The sequence below is a fragment of the Acipenser ruthenus genome, chromosome 37, assembly GCF_902713425.1.
Source record: "Acipenser ruthenus chromosome 37, fAciRut3.2 maternal haplotype, whole genome shotgun sequence".
Taxonomy (NCBI): domain Eukaryota; kingdom Metazoa; phylum Chordata; class Actinopteri; order Acipenseriformes; family Acipenseridae; genus Acipenser; species Acipenser ruthenus.
The window spans coordinates 1302475-1325728 of NC_081225.1; the positions used below are offsets into that span (position 1 = coordinate 1302475).

Below are 23254 nucleotides of genomic sequence, written 5' to 3' on the forward strand. Positions count from 1 at the left end.
ATTTTGATTGAAGCCAGACCTGGTTCCTTTAAGAAACTCTGTGATGCAATTAATTACCATTTTCAATCTGTATATTTAAATAAAAAAAAATTAAAAAACCCACCCCATAATTATTATTTTTTTAAATGCAAAGCATTAACTTGAAGTCAATAATTAATGTGTATGATCAGCTCACCATTAAGGTTAAAGTTGAATCCATGAGATCACAAGCAACCGAGGTTCGCTCTTCCACTCCTGGTCTTTGTTCCAACCCTGTTCTAAATTGTTTAACTGAACCAATTACACCTCGATCCAGACCCTGAAGTAGTTCATTATCACATTGTACCTGTTACACCTGGAGTGGATCGGCTCACCAGGACTGTGTTTGGACGCCCCTGACCTAGACTGACAGAAGAGCTCTGTCCAAAATACAAGAACGAAACCAATAGAACCAAAATTATTACAGTTACAATATATATATATATATATATATATATATATATATATTTCACAATAATAAATGAAGCATCTGCCAAATTCATGACATTATGAATTTATAAAACACATTGACTTGCAGTAATGTTACAAACATCCACGCTTTAATTCCACACAAGGCCCCTCAATAGCATCGGCATACTAGAAAAAAATTAAGAAAACGTGAAAGATTTTCAACGCAGGCATCCAGTAGGTTTTCAATTTAGGCACCACCTATTTATTCTTAGTGACGGTCAGCATTGAACAGATTTGAAAGGAGGCATTTTATTATTAGACAAAAACCTTTTGCTAAAAAGGATCATTTTATACATTAAAAAAAACAAAAAACAACAACTGTACAGCTCTGGCCAAAAAAGTTTTGCATTACCTGGATTTTTCAAGATTGAGAATTATATATATATATAAAAAAAATAAAAAAATAAAACACTATAAACATTTATGAATTTATCAAATAAACTACAAAATGTATTGTCTATCGGAAGCCGTCCCATTTTTTAATTTGTCAGTTTTTCATTAAGTATACAGGAAAAACTACAAAGCGGTGTGTAATTCAACATGTTAACGTAACATTATTAAAAGCAGGTTTCATTCCACTTTCATGAAGCAAAATGAGTTTATTCTATAGGGTGATGCAAAACTTTTGGCCACAGCTGTAGTTTTCATCAATACCAAAAGTGACATCCTGTTAATTGCTATTCAGTCTCGACAGTTTCTGAGCACATTCAATGTTAGTTTGGTTGTACTGGCAGAGGGCGGTTTATTGAAACAAAAAAAATAATGAAAAAAAATTAAACACCACACACAAGGAATGCTGAATTAAAAACTATTAAATCACGTGTGTAAAAATCTAGTAATAGTATTGTGCAATATTTGTCTGCCTTTGCATAAAAATTAGGCAGTAATCCCTGCAACTGCTTTTTCATTTGTATTAAACAATACAGAAATAGAACAAAAACATTTTAAAATAAAACTAAGCACCCCCCTCCCCCTCCCTTCTGCTGTGGAGGTCTGAAGACTAACATGATCTTTTTAGATTTGCGTCCCGTTTTCTTTTCAATAAACACAAGGTACCCCAAAGCCACTGTACAGTTAAACTTTGCTTCTTGGATATTAAAGTCAAAGAATGTCCACACCCTGCAGCAGCAAGATACTTGGATTTTTTTCAAATCGAACCCTTTCAGTCCTGAATTTGTCGAGCTGAAGAATGCAAAATTAAAGTTACACAATTTAAAAAAAAAAAAAAGGAGCGCCTTTACTGAGCACACATGAGAACAGGACAACTATGTATTTATTTATTTTACATACATTTTGGTAAATGGGACTTCAAATGTCCCGTCAGTACGGCACATGTGAACATAACAACGCTGAGATAAGCAGGGACCTAGAGGATCCCCCAGGACTGAAAGGGTTAAGGAGATCCAAGTGAGAGTTTGAGGACAGTTCATTTCAGACAACACTTTCACTGTGATGAAACAAAAACCGTTCATGAAGACCAAAAGTTGTACAAAAATGGTATATAAAAACACAACCCACAGCTTGCTTTTTCATCCCTGCTTATTAATTATACATTTTCAGAAGGCAAAGTCCTTTTTATTTTTTTTTGTGTAATTGTGTGTGTGTTTTCACTGGGTTTGAAATCCGGCTCTCTTAGCTACGAGATGGCCTTGTGGTGTCTGAGCAGGATAAACAGTGAAGTTTGCACCCATCCATGCAGCAGGGGATTGGGATCGACTAGATAAAGGAAAAGAAAACACGACCGTCAGGTTATGAGTGTACGGGACAGAATAAAAAAAGTGTTTTAAAAACACACCACACATTATATATATGCGCCATTTCAGGTTTAAATTTAAAAGAACTACAAATCAAAAAGCAGACAAAACGTTTCAGCGAACGCAACACGCTCACGTTAACCAAAATAAAAGAAGCAGAGGGAACACGAAATCACTTTATCAGGAGCAGCGGCTTGAAATCTTGTTTCAGGAGACTTTGAGGTTGCTGTATCAAACCCCAAGTCTCCATCTGGTGTGCCGCGCAGTGGCCTGAAACCTAGTCTCCTGAAAGCAGGTTCCAAGCCGCGGCTCTGTGTCCCCTCGGCTTGATAAATCAACAGCCTAAACGTTTGTCATCATTTTTATATATATTTGTTTCGTTTCCCCCCCACCCCAATTCATTTTTTTACTATTTCTTGCATTTTTTTTTTAAATGCAAAAGGGTCATCTTTAAACAGTATCTTTTAATATTCATCTCATAATGCTCAAACAAACATACATGGAGCGCAAAAAAATGGATGCAAACAAACAGGAAAAACATTTGTTAAAATAGCAACATTGCACAGTCGGTCAAGATAGGCGTATACAGCAATAGCAAATTAATTTCTGCAAATGCACCCCCTATGCTAGTTTCATTAAAAGGCGAAAACTTCCAATGCAAATAATTCAATGCTGCCCGTCACCTGGAGAGAAATTCCATTTTATAGACCTTTTTCCTTTATGCTTTACTGAGTGCTTGTCAAGCTAACGGAATTGATTTCTTCGACTTCAGCATAAAATCGATACTTGGTTTGACGCAATCAAAGAGCTGGCGCGGTTTGTATTGGTGTCAGTTGAAGTCAGAGAGAAGGGGAGTCTTCCTCCATCCAAAACCGCAGGGATCTGAGACCTCAGTATTACATTCAAAACCGAAAACCAAAACAGAAGTGGAAGCAGGATTTGATTGATCTGTCAGCAAGTCCAAGCTGTTGTGCTGCTTAAATACTAAAAATGTTATTGTAGACGCTCCCTTTACAGAAGTAAAACATTTATCGTATCACACCTTAACTAGCGTACTCTTACAAGACTTGCAATACGCTGGTTTGTTGCCATGACACTCGCTTTTATTTGACTGATCCTTATGACAAAACTTATTTTTTAGATAGGGCAATGTTAACAAAGCATTAACCCAAGCACAAAGCACATGTACAAATTATGTAACAAAACTTCAAAATGATAACTAGGGATGGTAATGCAAGACGGTATAGCATCTTAGTTTTTATTTTTCTTGCAGATTTACCAACAGGAGTTTAATTTTTAAACACTGGGCGAAATGCTTTCTGATGCAGGGCTGGGGTCCATTTCTTTCTTTAAATCCCAATTTAAAATAATTCCCCAATTCCTTCTTTTGAAGGACTTGGAACGGACGGAATGGGAATTAGATTTTAAAAATTCTAGAAAAAAAAAATTTAAAAAATGGAATTGACCTCAACCCTGTCTGTGTGTTAACCCCTTAAAAAGCAGCTACTAAATGCAAAGAATGAAATTTTATTCTCGTATCAATTGCTGGTAGGCAATTGTTTATGATGAATGTGAATGACAGTCAAGTCCACTTTAGGGGAAATCACAGCAGTTTGAATATAGGAATACAGCGGTGATATGCAAAGAAAAATAGCCTGGGGCCGCGTCCTTTACAGTAATACTGTGTGCTACATTCTGCATCGAGATCGTCAACACTTGCATCAGAAGTTTATATTGCAGCATTCATTTTCAGCTAGGCAAATAGAAGAAACGCAAAATAGAAACAGTATAATTTTGCTTACATAGTGCAAACAAGCACACGTAGGTCATTTTTTTTTTTTTAAAAGCCTGTAGTTAGTGAAGTGTTTTACAGCAGTCACCACCTGACCCCCAAATAAATTACAAATTCAGAGCCCCCCCCCCCCCCTTTATAAGATGCTGGCCAAACGCAATGATTGTTGCCACAAAATGGACTAGACTGTACTTCAAAACATTAACTTAGTGCAAGAGAACAGACTTGAATTCTCTTTTGAAATATGTACAGGTCTACACTTTCTTTTCTATTAGGCTTCAGCAAACTAAACTTTTGACGTTAGTTTAGTACAATACTGTATAAAGGGAAGCCCTTCCCTCCCTCCCTTTCTCTCTCGCATAGCTAACTTGACACACATTCACAAGTAGCAACATAATCATCAACCCTGGTTCCATGCTCAAGCAAACTAGATTTTGTTTGTTGATGCAGAAGTAAATGTGTACAAGCCACATGTTATAGATCCAGCAGTAATAAAATTAAATACAGACTGAATATGAAGCATGGTGGTATTAGTTTACAAATAAATGCAACCAGGGACCTTTACAGCACATCTAGGAAGTTTTTTAGAAGGGGGGTGTATTTCATTTATTTATTAAGATTAGCCTTAACCCCCCCCCCCCCCCCCAAAAGTCAAAAGGTTTACTTCATACACGGGACCAAAATAAACATCTATAGGACAGGGATGGCAATAAGACTCCTAGTGCAGAGTAGTTTCACCCGTTACAGATTTTAGTACCAGCTTGATTAGCCCCAGTGTGTACAGGAAACAAGCTCAGGTGTGTCTTAAACTCCTAGTAAAACCAGGAATGGATCAAACTGCTCTGCAACAGGGCTCTTGTTTCCTTCCCTGTATGGGGAGGGGGGGGGGGGGGGGGGGGGGGAATGAAAAAACACTGCTAAAAACATGCCGAATACAGCAGTCAACGCTTCATTCTAGCCTGAGAAACATTTCCTTAATCTTCAGATGTGGAATTCAAGTGCGAACCTGAAATAACCGAACTGCATATGGAAATCAAGATCAATAAAAAAAAAAACTGGTTTTTACACTTGCACAACGATCGTCTGGAACAAAGCCAGGATTAAATCAAGAGTCAGTTAGCTGTGTTACGGTCCATTGAGACGTGTTCACGGAGAATGCGGGGTGTCGTCATCCCACCCAAAAACAGAAGGGTTACTATGTACCTAGGAGAGTTGAGTTACCTTCCTAGACTGTGCAGGACATCAGCTCTCAATAGGGCTACTGTAAAACAGAATTAAAAGGGAGAAGAGAAAAAAATGATACTCCCTTTATCTGAATTTGTTGTTTTTTTATATATAAAAGAGTTCCTGAGCTGTACTGTTTTTGGCTTGAGCATAATTGAGACACTGCATCGAGGTAACTGGACTGCAGCACAGCTATATAAAACCTTTGATTTGATTTAATCCGGAGCTTGGGATATGCAGTTGGTGGGGATGACCTTTCTCACTAAACGGTTGGCAAGTGTACAAAATCACTTTTATTACAGCGTCTTCTGGACGGATGAGTGTTTAACACAGTCCTGATCTTTAGGAAAATCCTTAAAACGTTTGACCACCAGACTACCCAAGAACTAATAAAATCACAGATTACAAATTCCATATCATTTCATCACCAACTTAGAAGTGTTAAAGTCATTTACAAGAGAAAAGGAGGTAACATTTTTAAAGCACTTTATGTATACTGTACAGTGTATCGTGAAGAATTCAAAACTGTAAGCAGCACCTCTATCTTGTTACAGAAACAATTCAATTTAGTTAATAGTTTTTGCTTTAAAAAAAATGGACACAGTAATACATATGAATTTAAGAAGGTGGGCAAGGAAGAAACAAAAAATGTAAAAAAAAATTGCAACGTTTGTTGTTCTATATGCAAATCGATGAATAAAAATGGCACGATATGTAATTTGATCCCAACAAGAAGGATACTCCAAAAAAGTCAGAAACACAGGCCAAAGTTTTTGTCCAAAAAGTAGCCGGTAAGTCTCTGAATTGACTGGCAATAGTTGGTTTTGATTTTTTTTGTCAAGAGCATAATGTCCCAATTAATTTGTAGAAAAAATAATTACACACACTCCTCAAGATAAGCAGGAGCCATCGGAATTCTTAATTTCAATGATAAATGCAAAAAAAAAATTGCAGAGTTCATCCAACTGCAGCCCAACCTTTCAACTGGGATAAAAATGATTCTTTGAACGACTGTACGAAGGAGGAGGAGGAGGTTGTGCATGTCCTAGAAAAAGAAAAAACCCATCTTTAAATCTGAAAACTGCCCCCTGGCTGGCTGGCTGCCTGGCTTACTTACTTGAAACCCTGTTGGTTCCATGCTTGCCCATACATTCCATACGCAGGCACTTGCCAGCCGTTGGGCACATACTGGCCAATCTGCTGGGCGTTCCCATACCACTGGCCCCACTGGCCGTAGGGCTGCGCTGCTGCAAACCCAACTTTGTTTTGCTGCGAAAAACAAAAACGCAGATAAATCGTTGTCAGTAAAAGCAGCAAAAATATATATTATATATATATTTTTAACTGCCATTCTTTATTCATTCACGTGTTAATTTATAATTAAAATAAATGCAGCAGTATCATATTGAACTCTGACTTGTCGATTAAAAGCACTTGATATAATGGGAATTGAAATGCTAAATCGCTGTGTATAAAAATAAATACATTAAACAAGTGCTTTTTTTAACTTCTTATTTAGTCATATCACTTGAATGAATTTCTATTTGATAGTAATTAAGCTGTAGGTTAGTGTTTAAGCTCTGGGCTACAGATACTGTATATATAAAAAGTTAGTATTTAAAGTTGTGTGCTAAAGTTATGTAACACAGTATTATGTTAACTGCTACAGTTACGTAAAAAAAACACAAGTTAGTATGCAAGTTGTAGGGTATAGTTATTTAACAGGGTTAGTATTAGGTTGGGGGCTGCAGTTATATAATACAATTAGTATTCAAGTTGTGGGCTAGTTAGGTACGTTAGTATTTATGCTGTCTGCTACATAAAATAGTCAGCAGAAGGGCCAGACTTTCAGCGTGCTTCACCTGCACTTGCTGCGGAGGCTGCTGCTGCGGTGGCTGCTGCTGCTGCTGCTGCTGCATTGGGCTCATCATGTCTGGAGTCTCCTTCCCCCAGTAGCACTTCACCACGTGACCATCTACCGACGTCCCGTTGACGGACACGATGGCGTGGGCAGCCCCCTCGTGGGAGTTGAACCTGGGAGACGGGGAAACCAGTCAATTGTAAACCGAGTCAGTAAACTCCCAACCAGGATACCAGCAGTCCCCAACTCCCAGTCCAGGATTTTGATCAAGTCCTCTGGTTAGTCGACCGACTTCTAGCAGGTTCGGTAGACTCATTCACGACCTGGTTGTAAAAGCATTGGAATGGGGCTAGAGTCGGCAGCTTCTGTATTGTTCTATTGATTCAGAGTCTGAGACTCACAGCAGCCCTGCACCCAGTCAAGCTTATTGAAAAGACCAGGAGCCAGGAGTTAAACCCATTTCAGAACCAAATTAAAATGTTTCATTGAAATAAAAATCAGAACACAAGTTGTACTCATGTAATTTGATGCATTACAATAGACTTTTGCAGTTAACAAAAATGAGTAGATTATTAATTTAACTGAACTATATTATGATAAAGTAGCCTGTCTTCAAATGGCCACAGTGGCACTTAATGGGTTAAGCAGGCCCCTGCTAAAGCTCCTCCCATATAGTTGCTCAACTCCAACTAGTAAACCTACAGCTGTGGCTAAAAGCATCACATAACCTATAGAATTAACTAATTGTGTTGCATAAAGTCTAACGAAACCTGCTGAATAATGTTACCTTAACATAATGAATTAGATACTGCTTTGTAGTTTTCCATATGCTTCATGAAACTGACAAATTGAAAAACGTGACATTTCGAAATCTAACATGAAATACTTGCTGTACTGCTATCATGGCTTCCGGTAGACACTTGCGATATCGTTTTGTAGTTTCTTTGATTACATGTTATATAAAAATTTCGAAATTACCCTCATTAGTTTTTTTTTCTAGCATCTCAGTCTTAAAACTCCAAGCGAGGCAGAAGTTTTGGCCATAGCTGTAGACTTTCACAGATTCTGCAAAGAGTGCTCTCAGTACTCAGCAGATTTTAGCAGGGCTCCCAATCGCTCAAATTCCTGCACCCACCTGGTCTTTTCAATAATACGACATGTGCTCAGACACCCCACTTACATTTAAAACTAGCGCAGTAATATTCCCTCTAACCAAGATCCTGTTTTATTAAAACATACCTCACAAAAGAATATCCCTTATCTGGGAAAACTCTAATCTCCATGATCTGTCCAAAAGGAGAGAACGTCTGTCTCATCAGTTGCTCTGGGAAAAATAAAGACAGGGACCAATTAAAAAGATGTTCTAGCAAACTTCTGCATGACACAGTATATCATATTACAGAGGTTGTGTATTAAGATACATGTTCAAACACACTACATATATGGCAACTTGTCCAAAAAAGTTATAATTAAATAAATCAGATTCATCGTTCAACACATGCACCCCCCCACATCCATTGTATTTGGGTTCTGCTTTTTAAAATTATCCATTTGTTCGTTACTATACATCATACAACATTACCTATCACTGTTCATAGTGTATAGTTACTGTCCAAGGTTTGACAGGGAGCCTAACGTCATGTGGTAGAGGGTTGGAAATAAGACTCCTATTGCATAGCAGTTTCACGCATTCCAGGTTTTACTGCACAGCTACAGTGTGTATAGGGAACAAGCTCAGAAGTGTTATTAAACTCGTAAAACCAGGAATGGATCAAACCGCTATGCAATGGGAGTCTTTCTCCCCCATCCCTGTGGTAGGACGAGATCTTCATGACGAAACTCTGAAGAGCATTTGAAGTGCAGCCTCCCTTTATAAAAGGATGCAGCTCAGACACTGTGCAAACATTACAGCAAAGGAGAACCTGTCTCTGACCTGTAAGTCCTGATGTGACTCCTCCACAGTACACAGTGCAGTTGCTCGGGCTGGACTGGTTCACGACATCCTCAAAGGACAACTGTTTGGCATTCGCAGCTGTGAGGAGGAGAGCAGGTTTTGTTTAGCAAGTCAGTCCGAGCGTAGCTTTCGGAGGTTGTAAACCCCGCTCCCCAAATTAAAATACAGGGTTTCCGTTACATACAGGAAAATTAAACGACTTCCTTAAAATGAGAAGCCCATTTATAAATGAATTGCAAAATTGTGTTATTAATAACACACACACACAGTTGTCATCAAAAGTTTACATACCCTCTATTTGCAACAGTGTTATTTACCAACGTATGAAGTTGAAATATTGTTTGATACACTACACTTACACGACAATGATTCTTCTTGTAAGTGTGTTGAACACTCATTCGTCTTTTCAAGTGGTTGTTAAAAATCTGGTGAATTAACGATAAGGCACAGGGTAACTATTTATGAATTAACTCCATTGACTTTCATAGTCAAACACTGGTACTTGGTTAATTCACCAGATTTTTAACTATCACTTGGTAAGATGAACAAACAGAGGGTATGTAAACTTTTGATGACAACTATATATATATATATATATATATATATATATATATATATATATATATTACACAGACTGTCGGCTTACTACTACAGCGACTTAAACGTAACGTTTGTTATTGTACTAGTCCTATTACAATGCAAAAAACTCATTGAAGGTGTGGGTTTAGATGTATACGTGTATGAATGTTAAAGTTCTATATTTGAGAACATGTTTGTATTACAAGGAGAACAGATTTTGTTTTGAAATTCGTAGGTTGTAAACCTGAACTCAAACAGAGAGGGTGAAGGTTAGTTAAAAAGCTTACTGTCGTAAGTAGCTTTAGGAGCAGGGGGCTTTCTTGTAGCCCAGTTAGTTCTGATCTGCCTGCCTCCAAGCCACTGGCCCCCCATTTGCTGAATGGCGTTCTCTGCATCCTAGTAGAAGATGAAAAATGACATTAATGAAGTTTAAGATTGACACCCGAGGCTGGTTTCACAAAGCAGTTCCAGATAGCAGTCTGCTAAATCCAGTTCACTTCTGTTAAATATTAAAAGAAAACAGAACATGTATCCTTGAATACTTTACACTTGCCAAGTGGACTTCTACTAAGCTTTATCGTTCCATTGTATATTTTTTATGAAACAGGTAGAAATCAGACCGCTTACTAGCTGGCAGTGGATTGTGAAACTAGCCCCTGGTTTCCAGGGGTCTCGCTGCTTATCGATGAAGCGGGATACTTTCTGTACGTGATGCATCGTACCCTAACAGAGGCTTGTGTCGCGATACACGACCAAAAGCACACCAGCACAGCTCACTGCAGCTCAACAAGCAGTTCTCCAATGAAGAGTAAGCGCGTTTTATAGCTGGTACGAGGAACACGCACACTCTCCTTAACTGATCTGAGCTTCTGTCTTTTAATAATAGTCCAGCATTAAAATGATCTTATTACGCATCACGCAGGTAGCCCACCAGGACCATCACACGCACCGTGATGATATCGTATGCCAACACACATGGCGATACGTACTGCATTGGAAAATGTGTGCAGTGTACTGTTGCACAGACACCTGCTGAGAGACGCTTACCCATTTGTTGAAGAAAGAGACGAAGCCATAGCCTTTTGACTTCCCTGTAGCCATATCCTTAACCACCCTGGCATCCCTATATAGACACAAAGAAAGAAAGGGAGGGAAAACTGTCAGTTCAGGGTAATGAATACGCTCCTGATGAAGATTAAAATAAGAGCCAAAATAAAATAAATAAAAGCACATTGATTCTCATCTCTGATTTACTTTATTTTAAAGCGACCGTATACTGAACAGAAAAAAAAAAGCATAGCTAGATATACAGTGTGTAATTCTATATAAATAATTTGGGAGACAACCTTTTCAGTCCTTGCATTAAATTTAAAATGTTGGGATTACAATTTGAAAAATTCATTCACATTATGTTTCACTTCTAGGTCCTTGCACAAAAAAACAAAACAAATGCACTGTGTACTATTTTATGCATCACACCGCCAAGAGCCAGAATGCAATTCCATGAAGATACAGGGTGATTATACAGAGACTCACAGACAGTGTAGGAACACGGTAACACTATCAAGGGGATCGCAATTCCAGGAATGCGTATTACAGCATTACACACCTCCTTTATAAAATATATACTGTTTAAACTTTTGAATCTATGCATTTAAATACTAATACTACTTCTACTACGACTACTACTACTACTACTACTACTACTACTACTAATAATAATAATAATAATAATAATAATAATAATAATAATTATTAGTTCCTGAAATAATACACTAGTATTAATGTGAATAAAGCCGTAATTATGAATGCATTTTTGCAACAAAAAATATATATAAATTTGATATACCACATTAAGTTAAAAGCCCAGTTTAACTTAGCATCAGATTGTACTGACCACAAAGTACAAACTTGCAGAACACAATAGCAAAATGCCAGAGACTTATCACCCTGCACGCAGAGAGAGCGGCTCTGGGTAGTGAGAATTTAAAGAGCAAGTAGCGGGGTTCCGAAAAATATAGCGTTACCCGTCCCCACGTGTTGCTACAACTGTTTAAATAACGCACCTGTCGTTTTTCTTTTCACTGTTAACATCCTGACAACTTTTTACACTGATAACTTTAAACCCTGTTTCAAAGCTCTTTTCAAAATGGACTAGGATTATTTCCCACATTGTCAAACAGGTAACACAGCAATAGCGATCCATGATGTGGTACAGAACAGACAAGCCGCAGCACTTATGTTTTCTTTGTAAGTATTATTGGCGATCCAATCACAATAGCCAATAAAGCACCTGCATGTTATACGGTATAGCCAAGGATAAGATGTGAGCTGTAAGTCATTTATTTCTAATTAAAAAGAAAACCTGAACTTTAACACCCCCCTCCCCCAGGATACAGTTTGCGTCCCCCAGTTTGAGAACCACTGATTTATAGGACAGATTTCAAACCCCAGTGCTCTAGAGCAGACATGTTGAAAAGAGCTTTGAAACAGGGTTTAAAGTTGTAAGTGTAAAAAGTTGTCAGGATGCCAATGAAAATAAAATGGCAGGTACGTTATTTAAACAGTTGTTGCAACACGCAGGGGACGGGTAACGCTCACATTACAAAAATCCCCTTTAAAAATTAACACAGGGACTGAAAAGGACAGAGGCTGCCTTAACAGCTATTGTAATGCATTACAATTAAACAGAGCGACTTATAGAGGTCGCAAAACATGCAAAAATGCTTTTCTATATCAGACTGCTCACATGTGCACACTGTATGCCATAATCTAATGTGTAAAACCTTAATGCTCTGAGGCACGAGCAAAGCAGGTAATCAATTCTGACCAGACAATCTATGCTCAGCTAACGCTACTGCTAGCAAAGAAAATTAAGTGAATTCTTTCTTGAACCATGCACTGCAAATAAATATAGCTTTTCTTGGCGTCAACACTAATTTTACCTACTTATCTTTAAAATAAATCAATAAATATGAATACAAAAAAAAATAGGAATTAAAAAGGCATACGTCGCCTGTTAACCGATTTCTTTATTTCTCAGGTCAATTCGTTACCCGCTTTTTGAAATTCCATGGGCAGCTGTGAATTTTGAGAAATTGAAATTTCAGATATTGTTGCAATTGTATATTTGACTATGAAGACTTAGTTTGTAGAAAAAAAAAAGGTTAAACAAATGTAATTCTGTACACATGGACAAAAACACAAATAAAGTTTTTTTTTTACCAATACATTCATCTTAAAGTGTGTTGTTACAGTGAGGCTGTAAAGTATTAGATTAACATATAAACCTTGTCTGTGTAAACTCAATTATCATTTAAAACTATCACACATTCCCAATGAAAGTAAAGACATCTATATATTTCGGTATCCACTTGAAACTTTACATTGATTGTCAAATACAATATTGAATTACAGTGGTTTACAATGTAAAGATATATTTGGGTTTAAAGACATTAATACATTCAGAATAAGACTTACCCATCAGTCTTTTCACAACTTGAAGAAAGAATACTTAACTAGCATAGCATCAATTTACTGCATATTTAATATTGACCAATACATTCTTTAAGGACATTATAAAGCAGGGGGGTGAGGGAGCAGTTCAGTCTCCATGCCTCAAACCTGCCCTGCCCTGGACTGGAGGGAGCACCCTTTCTCTTAGGGAGTGAGGGAGCAGTTCAGTCTCCATGCCTCAAACCTGCCCTGCCCTGGACTGGAGGGAGCACCCTTTCTCTTAGGGAGTGAGGGAGCAGTTCAGTCTCCATGCCTCAAACCTGCCCTGCCCTGGACTGGAGGGAGTACCCTTTCTCTTAGGGAGTGAGGGAGCAGTTCAGTCTCCATGCCTCAAACCTGCCCTGCCCTGGACTGGAGGGAGCACCCTTTCTCTTAGGGAGTGAGGGAGCAGTTCAGTCTCCATGCCTCAAACCTGCCCTGCCCTGGACTGGAGGGAGCACCCTTTTTCTTGGGGGGTGAGGGAGGGAGAAGTTCAGTCTCAATGCCGATCCAATCTTTGGCCACTCATATTATAAACAGCGTATGCTTGATAAGTTTCAACAAGGCCACAGCCCATTATAAAAATTGTTACAATGGCATTTTAATAATTAATAGCAAGAGCCCACAAAGCATTATCATAGCGCTCCGAAGCACGGTACTTACGATATTCTCCCAAACGGGGCAAACGCTGCCTTGATGTCTTCTGTGGATATCTCTGGGCTCAAGTCCCCAACAAAGACATGGAAGTGATCTAACAAACACAGAAGGCAAGATAAGTGGTGTGGTCCTAAATCTCAAAAAGGTACTGGAGAACCACCGAAATAGAAATTAAGCGTTATACAAATTCACATTTTATATGTACACTGAACTTCTAGTAACACATAATTGGTAATAAGTTTAATTTCTATAAAGCAACGCGTTCCTCCAGCTTTGTTTGTGTCCACAGCTGTAGCGGATGCGCTGTCTGTTGCTGTCGTCTTCTGCAGCATTTTTAGCTTTTTTAAAAAAGTACTACTCTGTGATAAGTTCTTAATGCTCTTTTCGTTGCATCAAGAGGACTGACAATCAGATAGCTGTGCGGGAGGTGCGAGTCATGCGACTTAGCTTGCCTATTACTAACACAGCAGACGCTTTATTCCAATTATTTGTATTTGTCAGACACCTTTATCCAAGGCGACTTACAGCTGTTACAGGGCAGTGCAGGGTTACTACAATGCAAGCTTAATATTTAAATAGTGTAGTTTACAGTAAGTGCAAATAATACGTCTTTAAATGAGCCCATTCACACTTGGATCAGGGGCAGAGTCCAGACTCCAAAAAGACACAGGTATATGAATCCAAACCCCTTTCAACATTTGAAAGCTTTGGAAGATAGATAAAACAATAACAATTTGTCACTGAATTTAAAGTTTCTTTTTGTATTTTTATTTTTTTTCTAAACACATGCAAATGAATAATAATAATAATAATAATAATAATAATAATAATAAATACTCACTGCTTGTGTCTTTCTTCTGGCTACTCGGGGTTGTTGCCCAATTCACTTTAACTTCCTAAAAAAAAGAGAAACAAAGAAAGGGTAAAAAAGTGTTTAGTCGTACTATTTTCATACATTAAAACAAGGTTTCTCCTAAGCTAAGAATCCAACACACACACACACACACAATGTGAGCCTCTGTATGCTTGCCATGATGATGAAAAGGATACCTGATCCTGACAATGATGCAGATCATATATTTTTTTCCCCAAAAATAGGTAGCAAGTCTCGAGTGAGAACCTGGTATTAAAACAATCTGACAAGAGTAAAAAAAGGTCTAAATAATAAGGCACTTACAAACGAGGGAAATATGACCTTGTTTACTGAACTCCTCAATGGTCCTTCATTACCTGTTGAGGATAAAATATTGTGTTTTTTATAAAAACTGAACGGGATGCTACCAGGTTTACAACAGATCATAGGATGCTGCTATAAATATATTGTTCTTCAATTAGAATAATTTTGCTGCTTTAGAAAGATTCAACGTGCATGTATCCCAGTACCTCCGGGCTGCGTGAAACGCACGCACATTCAAAACAAAGGACACACAACGCCTCTCCATAAACACGTGAACTGTCTTGGATCAGCGAACCTAACAGCCAGTCACGCAGAAGCCTAAAAATTTGCTTAAAGCAGGCAAGTGTCGTTTTTCAGATGATTTACGTGAACGTTACAACTCGGACAGTTTGTGCAAATTGGTTTTGTGTAGCTTTACGTTTAAGGTTTTTGATTATTATTATTTAAGGACATTGATTTTTTTTTCGTTGCATGACACAGGGCTGCATATTCAGGTAATGATCCTCTGGGAAAAGTCAAGACGGAGTGTGTGTGCTGCTGTGGTCATTTGTTAGTCAAAACTATACAAATGATTTTACTTCAGCCACCATTTGAGGTACATCTATATTATTAATTTGAATATATGATACGTGGCGATATAATCTGGGAACAAACGTATGCATGCAGGTAAAATGTATTTTAAAATATATAAAAACACACATGTAACGCAGCGGAGTCTGTGCACATGAAATACTTTTTTTAAATACATTTCGCTGTGAGGGATATCAATGTTAAAACTGTCTAACTTAGACACCCTAACCATCTTTGTAACATTATTTATTTTATTTTTTTTTAGTAAAAATAATCAAGACTAACAATAGAATACCATTGTGTTTTTTTCAGGATTAAAAAAAAAGGAGTTTTATTTAAAGAGTTTGAGCTTAGAGTCGGGAATTTCAGTCACCCAAGAAAGTCTGCTTGCAATGTTAATTTACTGTAAAGCCACCATACACATTTGCTAGCCTTTTATTATGCGTATGAAAAAAACATGCAAATATTTTTGGCACGAATATCAGACTCCACTAACACATGCTTCGTATATTGCAACAGGTCGCCAACATTTCTGGAGAAAAACAGGTTTCGTGGGTGTGATTCGCCAAATATTCTGGTCGCAAATATTTTTGGCTTTACAGCAAGTGCTGTTTGGAGAGATTCCTTAAGACAAAAAGGAGGACGTGAAACGCAGAACAGATTTAGATTTTACATTTTAAATTCTTAAATGGTCGTCAAAAGTAAGTTACCTTTCTTTGACGTTACTTACCTGTGTATGATTGGTTTGAACTGTTATACCCCCCAGCCCCCATCCCACCCCCCCATTCCTATCCCTAAAAACGCGTCTCTGCTACTACAGAACGTGTTAACAAGACAAATCAGGACACTGTCACCATGTCTGGGATAACAGGTGCTGGAGGGTTATTTCAGCATTTAAATACAGTGATAAGGGTGGCGGCTGTCTGGCTAGAGCAATAAAAAGACTATTGGAGTACAAAACGTTGCCCACACACTATAAAATCCTGTTTGTATTCAAACAAACCTTACGGAAAAGGAGAACACGTCTGATAAATAAAAGACCACAATGGCATATAACTGAATCATTCGCTGGGTCAGGAATAATTGAAGACTCCTGCTGCATAGCAGTTTGGGCCATTCAAGCTTCTAGTGTGACAGGCATGGAAATAAAGACTCCTATTGCACAGCAGTTTCAGCCATTCCAGGTTTTACTACAAGCTTGATTAGCCACAGTGTGTACAGGTAAACACGCTCAGGTGTGTTTTATTAAACTTGTAGCAAAACCAGGAACGGATCAAACTGCTATGCAACGGGAGTATTATTTCCATCCCTGGTGTGGGTTTAATAAAAAGGCCACACTGTGCATTTTAGGTACAGGGCAGGCCACCTACAACAAAGATCACAGTGAAAAAAAAAAAAACTTAAACGGCAAAAACTGCTCTGCCAGTGGAGACTTGAATCACACCTCTGGCGTTTCACACTCCGAGCCTCATTCACCCCCAACTCACCCTTTAGATACGATAGCTTACCTTACCCATTATTTTCCTTCCGTTCATGGCAGCCAATGCAGCCGCGGCGTGTCGGTGCTCGTAGAACTCTACGAAGCAGTACGGGTCGTTACCTGCAGTCTGAAAACGAAAAAAAAAAACACTGCGCTGTAAGTGTGTACTTCAGCAAGGAGAGAGAGAGTGATGAATTATGAATTATTATTATGAGTCACTCAGCAAGAGATTTCATCCATGACGACTTACAGAAACTAGGAGATGAAATTTGCATCATCAACAACTGCTGCAGAGTCACTTACAATAGGACCTCGTTTTCACGTCTCGCCCGAAGGACGGAGCACAAGGAGGTTAAACGACTGGTATTTAAAACCCAGAGTTAGTTTAAACAGCTTCCTAAAATTCCTACCTGAAAATGCTCACTTCTCACCTGAATATTATTATCTAGTCATTTAGCAGACACTTTAATCCACAGCGACTTGCAGAGACTAGGCGGTGAACTATGCCTCACAACAACTGCTGCAGAGTCACTTATTGTGATTTACAATAGGACCACGGTTTTAGGTTAAGTGACTTGCTCAGGGTCACCACACAGTGGCTGGGATTTGAACCAGGAACCTCCTGGTAACAAGCCCCTTTCTTTAACCAGTTGACCACCAAGCATCCTTAAGAGAGCCACATTATTCCGATCAAGCTCTCCACAGGCGAATGTCACTGGTGTTGATCGGGCTGACTTACCATTCCAAGTGAAGAAACAGCTACTTGGATTTCATGTGGATTGCTACTTTTCTTAAGACTATGGAGCACAGCAATCCACACAAATCCAGGCAGCGGCTTCTTCACTCTGAACGAGTGAATCAGCCCGATCGACACCAGTGACCCTCACCTGTGGAGATCACAATCCGAACAGATTGATTCAGCACTACATGCTACAGCAGGGGTGACCAAACCAGGTCCTGGACAGCCACCATCCTGCAGGTTTTCTGGGTATATTTAAAATCATCCATGGCTAAAGACCTAGATTTTTTTTTGTGCTGTTGACCAATTAAACAAAAAAAAAATTTGTTCAATTAAGTAACTGAGAACTCGGGCAGAAGGAACAAAAACCATTAGACCCTGCGGCCCTCCAGGACCAGGGTCGGCCACCGCTGTGCTACACGACACTGGATTAAAAAGAGAGAGACTTACATCTACAATCATTTTACAGCTTTTGCACGGTCCAATCTGACTGAACAGCTGAAGGATAAGAGCTTCTGTCACATCTCTAGAGAGATTCCCAACGTAACTGTAAAACACAGAGAGAGAGAGAGAGAGAGAGAGAGAGAGAGAGAGAGAGAGAGAGAGAGAGAGAGAGAGAAGAAACCAGTTATTCAATTGCACAAGTCAAAACATTTATATGAACTGGAAGGGGAACAGGAAGTGTGGACCAAACAGGGATGGGAATAGGCCTCCCACTGCATAGCGGTTTGATCCGTTCCTGATTTTACTACGAGTTTAATGACACACCTGAGCTTGTTAACTATACGCACTGGGGCTCATCAAGCTTGTAGTAAAACCTAAAATGGGCCAAACTGCTATGCAACAGGAGTCTTATTTCCAGCCCTGAATAGTGGTTGGCATACAACACTATCCATGACCATTAAAAATAAAACACTCAAGTGCTAAATTTAGAAGTACTACATTTAAAATGATGAATGTATTGAGAAAGACTTCTAGTCGAAACATTTGAATTTATAAAAAAAAACAAAAACTGTGTAGCATTTCTAAACTATATACACCACCAGAACTCGCTTGTGAAATTGCTTGTAAAATTAGAAAAAGGTGCAGAGATCAAGACTAAAAAAAAAACGTGTCTTTCAGTGTTTAATGGAATAAGCTGGAAGCTGCATATTCTCCTTTTTATAAATTTTCTCCAGCAGGGTCATTTTGGTTCAAGTGAATCTGGGGAGGGGTTTCTGCACTTGTGGTTGATGACAAACATGCTGCGGAGAAAAGGGTTCCAAGAAAGGTGTGTGCGAGTGTGTGTGCTGAAGATGGGTGTGCGTTACTCATGGGCCCAAACATGTTGAAAAAGCGTGTACAAGTGCAACTACAAGTTAACACCATGAGACTACCAAGGCCCAGGCTATCTGTGTTAACAAACCCTTCTATTTAATAATCAGTGCATGCAGGATCCAGAGACAAGCTGAATGAGGAAGCTACAAGATCACTTTAGTCGTAGTTGGTTTGGGAGCAGAACGCAGGGTTGGAATTGCACAGCAGTGTCACCCATTCCAGGTTTTACTACGAGCTTGATTAGCCCCAGTGTGTCTAGGTAACAAGCTCAGGTGTGTTACAGCAAAACCAGGAAAGGATCAAACTGCTGTACATATTTCCAGCCCAGTAATAATGGGTTTAACAGAACGCGAGATGCAATACTTCAGGTTTTTGAACCTAGACTGGAGTTTATACCGAAAGAGAAAAGTTTGGGTATTCTGATTCCTGGAGTTTATAAAATGGCATTGCCTGCCAACACTTTTTTCAAAAGCAATACTGTCATAATCAACGCTTCCGTTCAGGACACGTAATGCAGCAGAGTTTAAAATGGTACAGGCTGGCTTATGTATTTTTGCATAAAAAAATAACTCTTCTATAACTTTGTAAAACACAATTAACGCATTATCAATTGCGGTTGCAAGTATAAACGTGTGCTTGCATGTACCCGCCTAAAAACATTAAGGAGACTCGTCCCTATACTTTGTATAAAAGCCTTGGGCCTAACACTTCCTATACAGTGTTGGGACATTTGGTTAACTTACACTGCATCAATACTGAAAAAAAATTAAATTAAAATAAAAGAACGTGTCTTAATAGAGCGACAGTATTCAGCCAATAATACAAAACGTCGTCGGCCAAGCATATTCTTATTAACAGTAGCTTTGACGGGTTGTTTAGCCAGAAAATGTTAACATTTGTAACACCACCATCAGCCACATACACGAAGCAATGGCGCCTGGTCGTTGTTTATAATACTGTGGCGCCTGGCGCCGTGTTGTGTGTTTGTTTTCAATGTATCAAAGTCCAGAAAATCAAAATTCAAGGCCATATTGTGTTTTTTGTTTGTTTGTTTCTCTCTGGTACGACTTGTACTGGATGTGAACGATTGCCCAAAACGATATTCCGATTTCAAATGCGAGCGAGTAAGCGCGAACAGCGAATCAATATTGTGTTTATTTTAAAAATGACTTGGTCCCCCCTTCGTTTTATTTAATAATAATAATAATAATAATAATAATAATAATAATAATCACAACAGAAGGAGACGGGCACGTCATCACATCCCATTCGCAAACCGGCGTGAATTACGCGGCCTTTTTTTGCGATATCACAAAACAACCACGTATGTATTTCTGTACCCCCCCAAAAAAACAGCAACGACTCCGGTCTAGCGCTGCTAAAAGACCAGACATGTTTTTTGTGTGTGTGTGTGTGTGGTAACAACAGAATTAAAATAATAATAATAATACTAATACTCACAGCGTCTTGGGCTGCTCGTCATCCATCATCATCATTTTATTTTTTTTTGCCGAGAGAGACTTCGTGTACCCTGAGAATGAATCTCTTTCTGTGTGTTTCGTGTTGTATTGTTTGTTTGTTTGTTTGTTTATAAGGTTATTTTTTAAAGGTAAATCTCTCTCTCTCTCGTTCTCGCAGAGCCGCCTCTGCTCCGTCTGTGGAACAAAAGAAAAAGCGACATAAGATGGCGGCCGAGTCCGGGCGGATATACCAGCGCGCAGGCGCAGTGACGCGCCGTCGGGGCAGATCAGGGGAGGGCAGCGGGCAATATAATTATATCTTCAGCATCTTTGTACGCGATTACGCAAATTCAACATGTGTGTTGTTTTTTTTTTTTTTTTTTTTTTTAATAAAAAATAGGGAGTTGATTTTTTTTTTTTTTTTTTTTTTTAAACAATTGATCAATATTTTGTGTTATTATATGCATGAAAGTAAATGTATTATTTTAAAAAAGGAGTGGTTAAAAAAATAACAATTATTAAAAAAATAATAGTAATAATAATACTAATAAAAAGACGTGCGCCGCCCGGGAATCGAACCCGGGTCGCAAGAATGGGAATCTTGCATGATACCACTACACCAGCGGCGCTGTTGCAGATTTAATTTAGTGATTGGGTTAAACCGTGTTAAATTCTGACACTAATTCACATATGTCCATGTCCAGTTTGCATATATTTCCGCAAGATCCTTAATTGTCACGACCATGGGAGTCTTATTATTATTATTATTATTATTATTATTATTATTATTATTATTATTATTATTATTACAAAAATGCTGCTATTAAGCTCGCGTGTATTATAGTTTATAAATACTTTAGCATGAAACAAATTTTAAAGGATTATTAAGGAGGGAGGTGGGTTGATTTTGTGGTATGCATTTCTCTACATGTACAAAGGGGCAAATCTTACAAATTGCCTGATTTTGGCAGTTATTAACAATGTCCACACGGTGGCGCCAGATGTCCAGTAATAGCCACAAAGTACTGTGAAATAAAAATCAAGGTAGGATAAATACTGTCCATCCAAATCTAGGATACCAGCAGCTAGGATAAACCAGCAGCTACTAACAACCAAACGAGCAAGATGGGCTGAATGGCCTCCTCTCGTTTGGAAACTTTCCTATGTTCTTAATATTGGAAATCCGTCGTTCTTACAAGTTTCTGATAGTATTTCTATATACATGTATAAGGGTGTGGAGGATATTTTATACCAAAATGAAAAATAAATGCCTAAATAAATGAATAAATACATGAATAAATACTGAAATTAATAAATACATGTAGAAATAATCAAATAAATACAGAAATATAGAAATACGTAAATAAATGTCTATATGTTTATTTATTTAGACATTTATATAGACATTTATTTAGACATTTATTTTTCAATTTGGCATTAAATACCCTCCTTAAAAGAGTAATAAACAATAGTAAATGATGGCCGTGTTTCATGATGTTTGACAACATTTTGCAATTTTTGTAAGTACATTACCGCCACGGTATATATTGTCATGTGCAGTACCGCCTGCTAACAGCAGATGGCAGTAAAGTCCTTCAAAAACCGTTTACTTGCAAAATAAACATTTAAACTCGTCTCTTAAAACTCGGAATTTCGACTATCGTACTAATGCACTATGAAGACATAACCGCTGGTTTGGTTTAAAATGGAACTCTGTCTTGCTTGAACTGTGTTAAATAAAGTTTAACAACATTTTAAATCCTGACTCTTGGATCCAGGAAAGTTGTAAAGCATATATTGACCGTAATGAAGCTGCCGAGCCCAACAGTTAAGAGCTGTAGGGGGTTGGAGGAGGGGTAATTTCACTAAACAAATCGAAGTGTGGCAGCTGAACTCCCCGGGGGTCTGCTTTCAGGTTATTCCCGGCACAGGGCAAGAGCTGCGGCCAAACTCATGAATAAAACACGAGGCCTGACTGAAGCACCGAGGGCACGCGTTACAGTGAACTTCACCTTCCAGTCGGACCGCGGCGCTGTTTTTTTTCATTCTTGTTTATTTATTGATTGAATTGATTGATTTTATGTATTTTCTTATTTATTAAGTTTTTTCTCTCTCAACAACAACATCCAACAACCCACCCTCTCCAAAAGAGTCATATAAACTGATTTTTGGGTGTTACCATACCTCCCTGGGCTTCTCAATGCTTCCCTATGCTTTACCATACTTCTCTGTGTTTTACAATGCTTCCCTATGCTTTACCATACCTCTCTGTACTTTACAATGCTTCCCTATTCTTTACCATACCTCCCTGGGCTTCTCAATGCGTCCCTATGCTTTACCAGACCTCTCTGTGCTTTACAATGCTTCCCTATGCTTTACCAGACCTCTCTGTGCTTTACAATGCTTCCCTATGCTTTACCAGACCTCTGTGCTTTACAATGCTTCCCTATGCTTTACCAGACCTCTCTGTGCTTTACAATGCTTTGTGTGTGTGGGGGGGGGGGGGGGGGGGGGGTCTGTATCTATGTATTTACGGCAGTGGTGTAGCTACAGCACAGCACAGCACAGCACAGCAAAATCCCGGCTACGTCACGGATCTACAGCACAGCACAGCACAGCACAGAACAGCTATTACACCACAGCAAAATCCCGGCTACGTCACGGATCTACAGCACAGCATAGCACAGCACAGCTATTACACCACAG

At 38.6% G+C, this 23254-nt stretch overlaps 1 protein-coding gene and 1 non-coding gene across 7 annotated transcripts; both read right to left on the bottom strand.

Moving 5' to 3' along the window:
* Nucleotides 1-641: 641 nt before the first annotated feature.
* Nucleotides 642-20817, bottom strand: LOC117962572 (cytotoxic granule associated RNA binding protein TIA1-like). 6 transcript variants are annotated; one of them, XM_059008371.1, is made up of 13 exons: nt 20550-20816; nt 18222-18318; nt 17066-17159; nt 14983-15035; nt 14647-14701; nt 13812-13899; nt 10701-10776; nt 9941-10049; nt 9054-9152; nt 8360-8444; nt 7122-7293; nt 6377-6528; nt 642-2205 (listed from the first exon to the last, which is right to left on the bottom strand). In XM_059008371.1, the coding sequence occupies exons 1-13, from the start codon at nt 20582-20584 to the stop codon at nt 2097-2099; spliced, it is 1224 nt and encodes a 407-aa protein (XP_058864354.1). In that variant the 5' UTR covers nt 20585-20816; the 3' UTR covers nt 642-2096. The 6 variants fall into 6 exon arrangements, with proteins under 6 accessions (XP_058864354.1, XP_058864357.1, XP_058864358.1 ...); XM_059008374.1 differs by having other exon boundaries at nt 17061-17159; XM_059008373.1 differs by lacking the exon at nt 642-2205 and adding an exon at nt 4921-5296 and having other exon boundaries at nt 20550-20817.
* Nucleotides 20818-21106: 289 nt separating this feature from the next.
* On the bottom strand, nt 21107-21177 carry trnag-ccc (transfer RNA glycine (anticodon CCC)). The gene has a single exon. It is a non-coding gene; the product is annotated as a tRNA-Gly (tRNA).
* Nucleotides 21178-23254: the final 2077 nt, after the last annotated feature.

Excerpts from the sequence above, each read along its gene's own strand:
- LOC117962572 (XM_059008371.1), bottom strand. The coding sequence starts at position 20,584 with ATGATGATGATGGATGACGAGCAGCCCAAGACGCT. Across the intron at positions 18,319-20,549 it reads GACGAGCAGCCCAAGACGCT|TTACGTTGGGAATCTCTCTA; the intron begins GTGAGTATTAGT and ends TGTGTTTTACAG. Across the intron at positions 2,206-6,376 it reads TGGAACCAACAGGGTTTCAA|TCGATCCCAATCCCCTGCTG; the intron begins GTAAGTAAGCCA and ends TCCTTTATCTAG.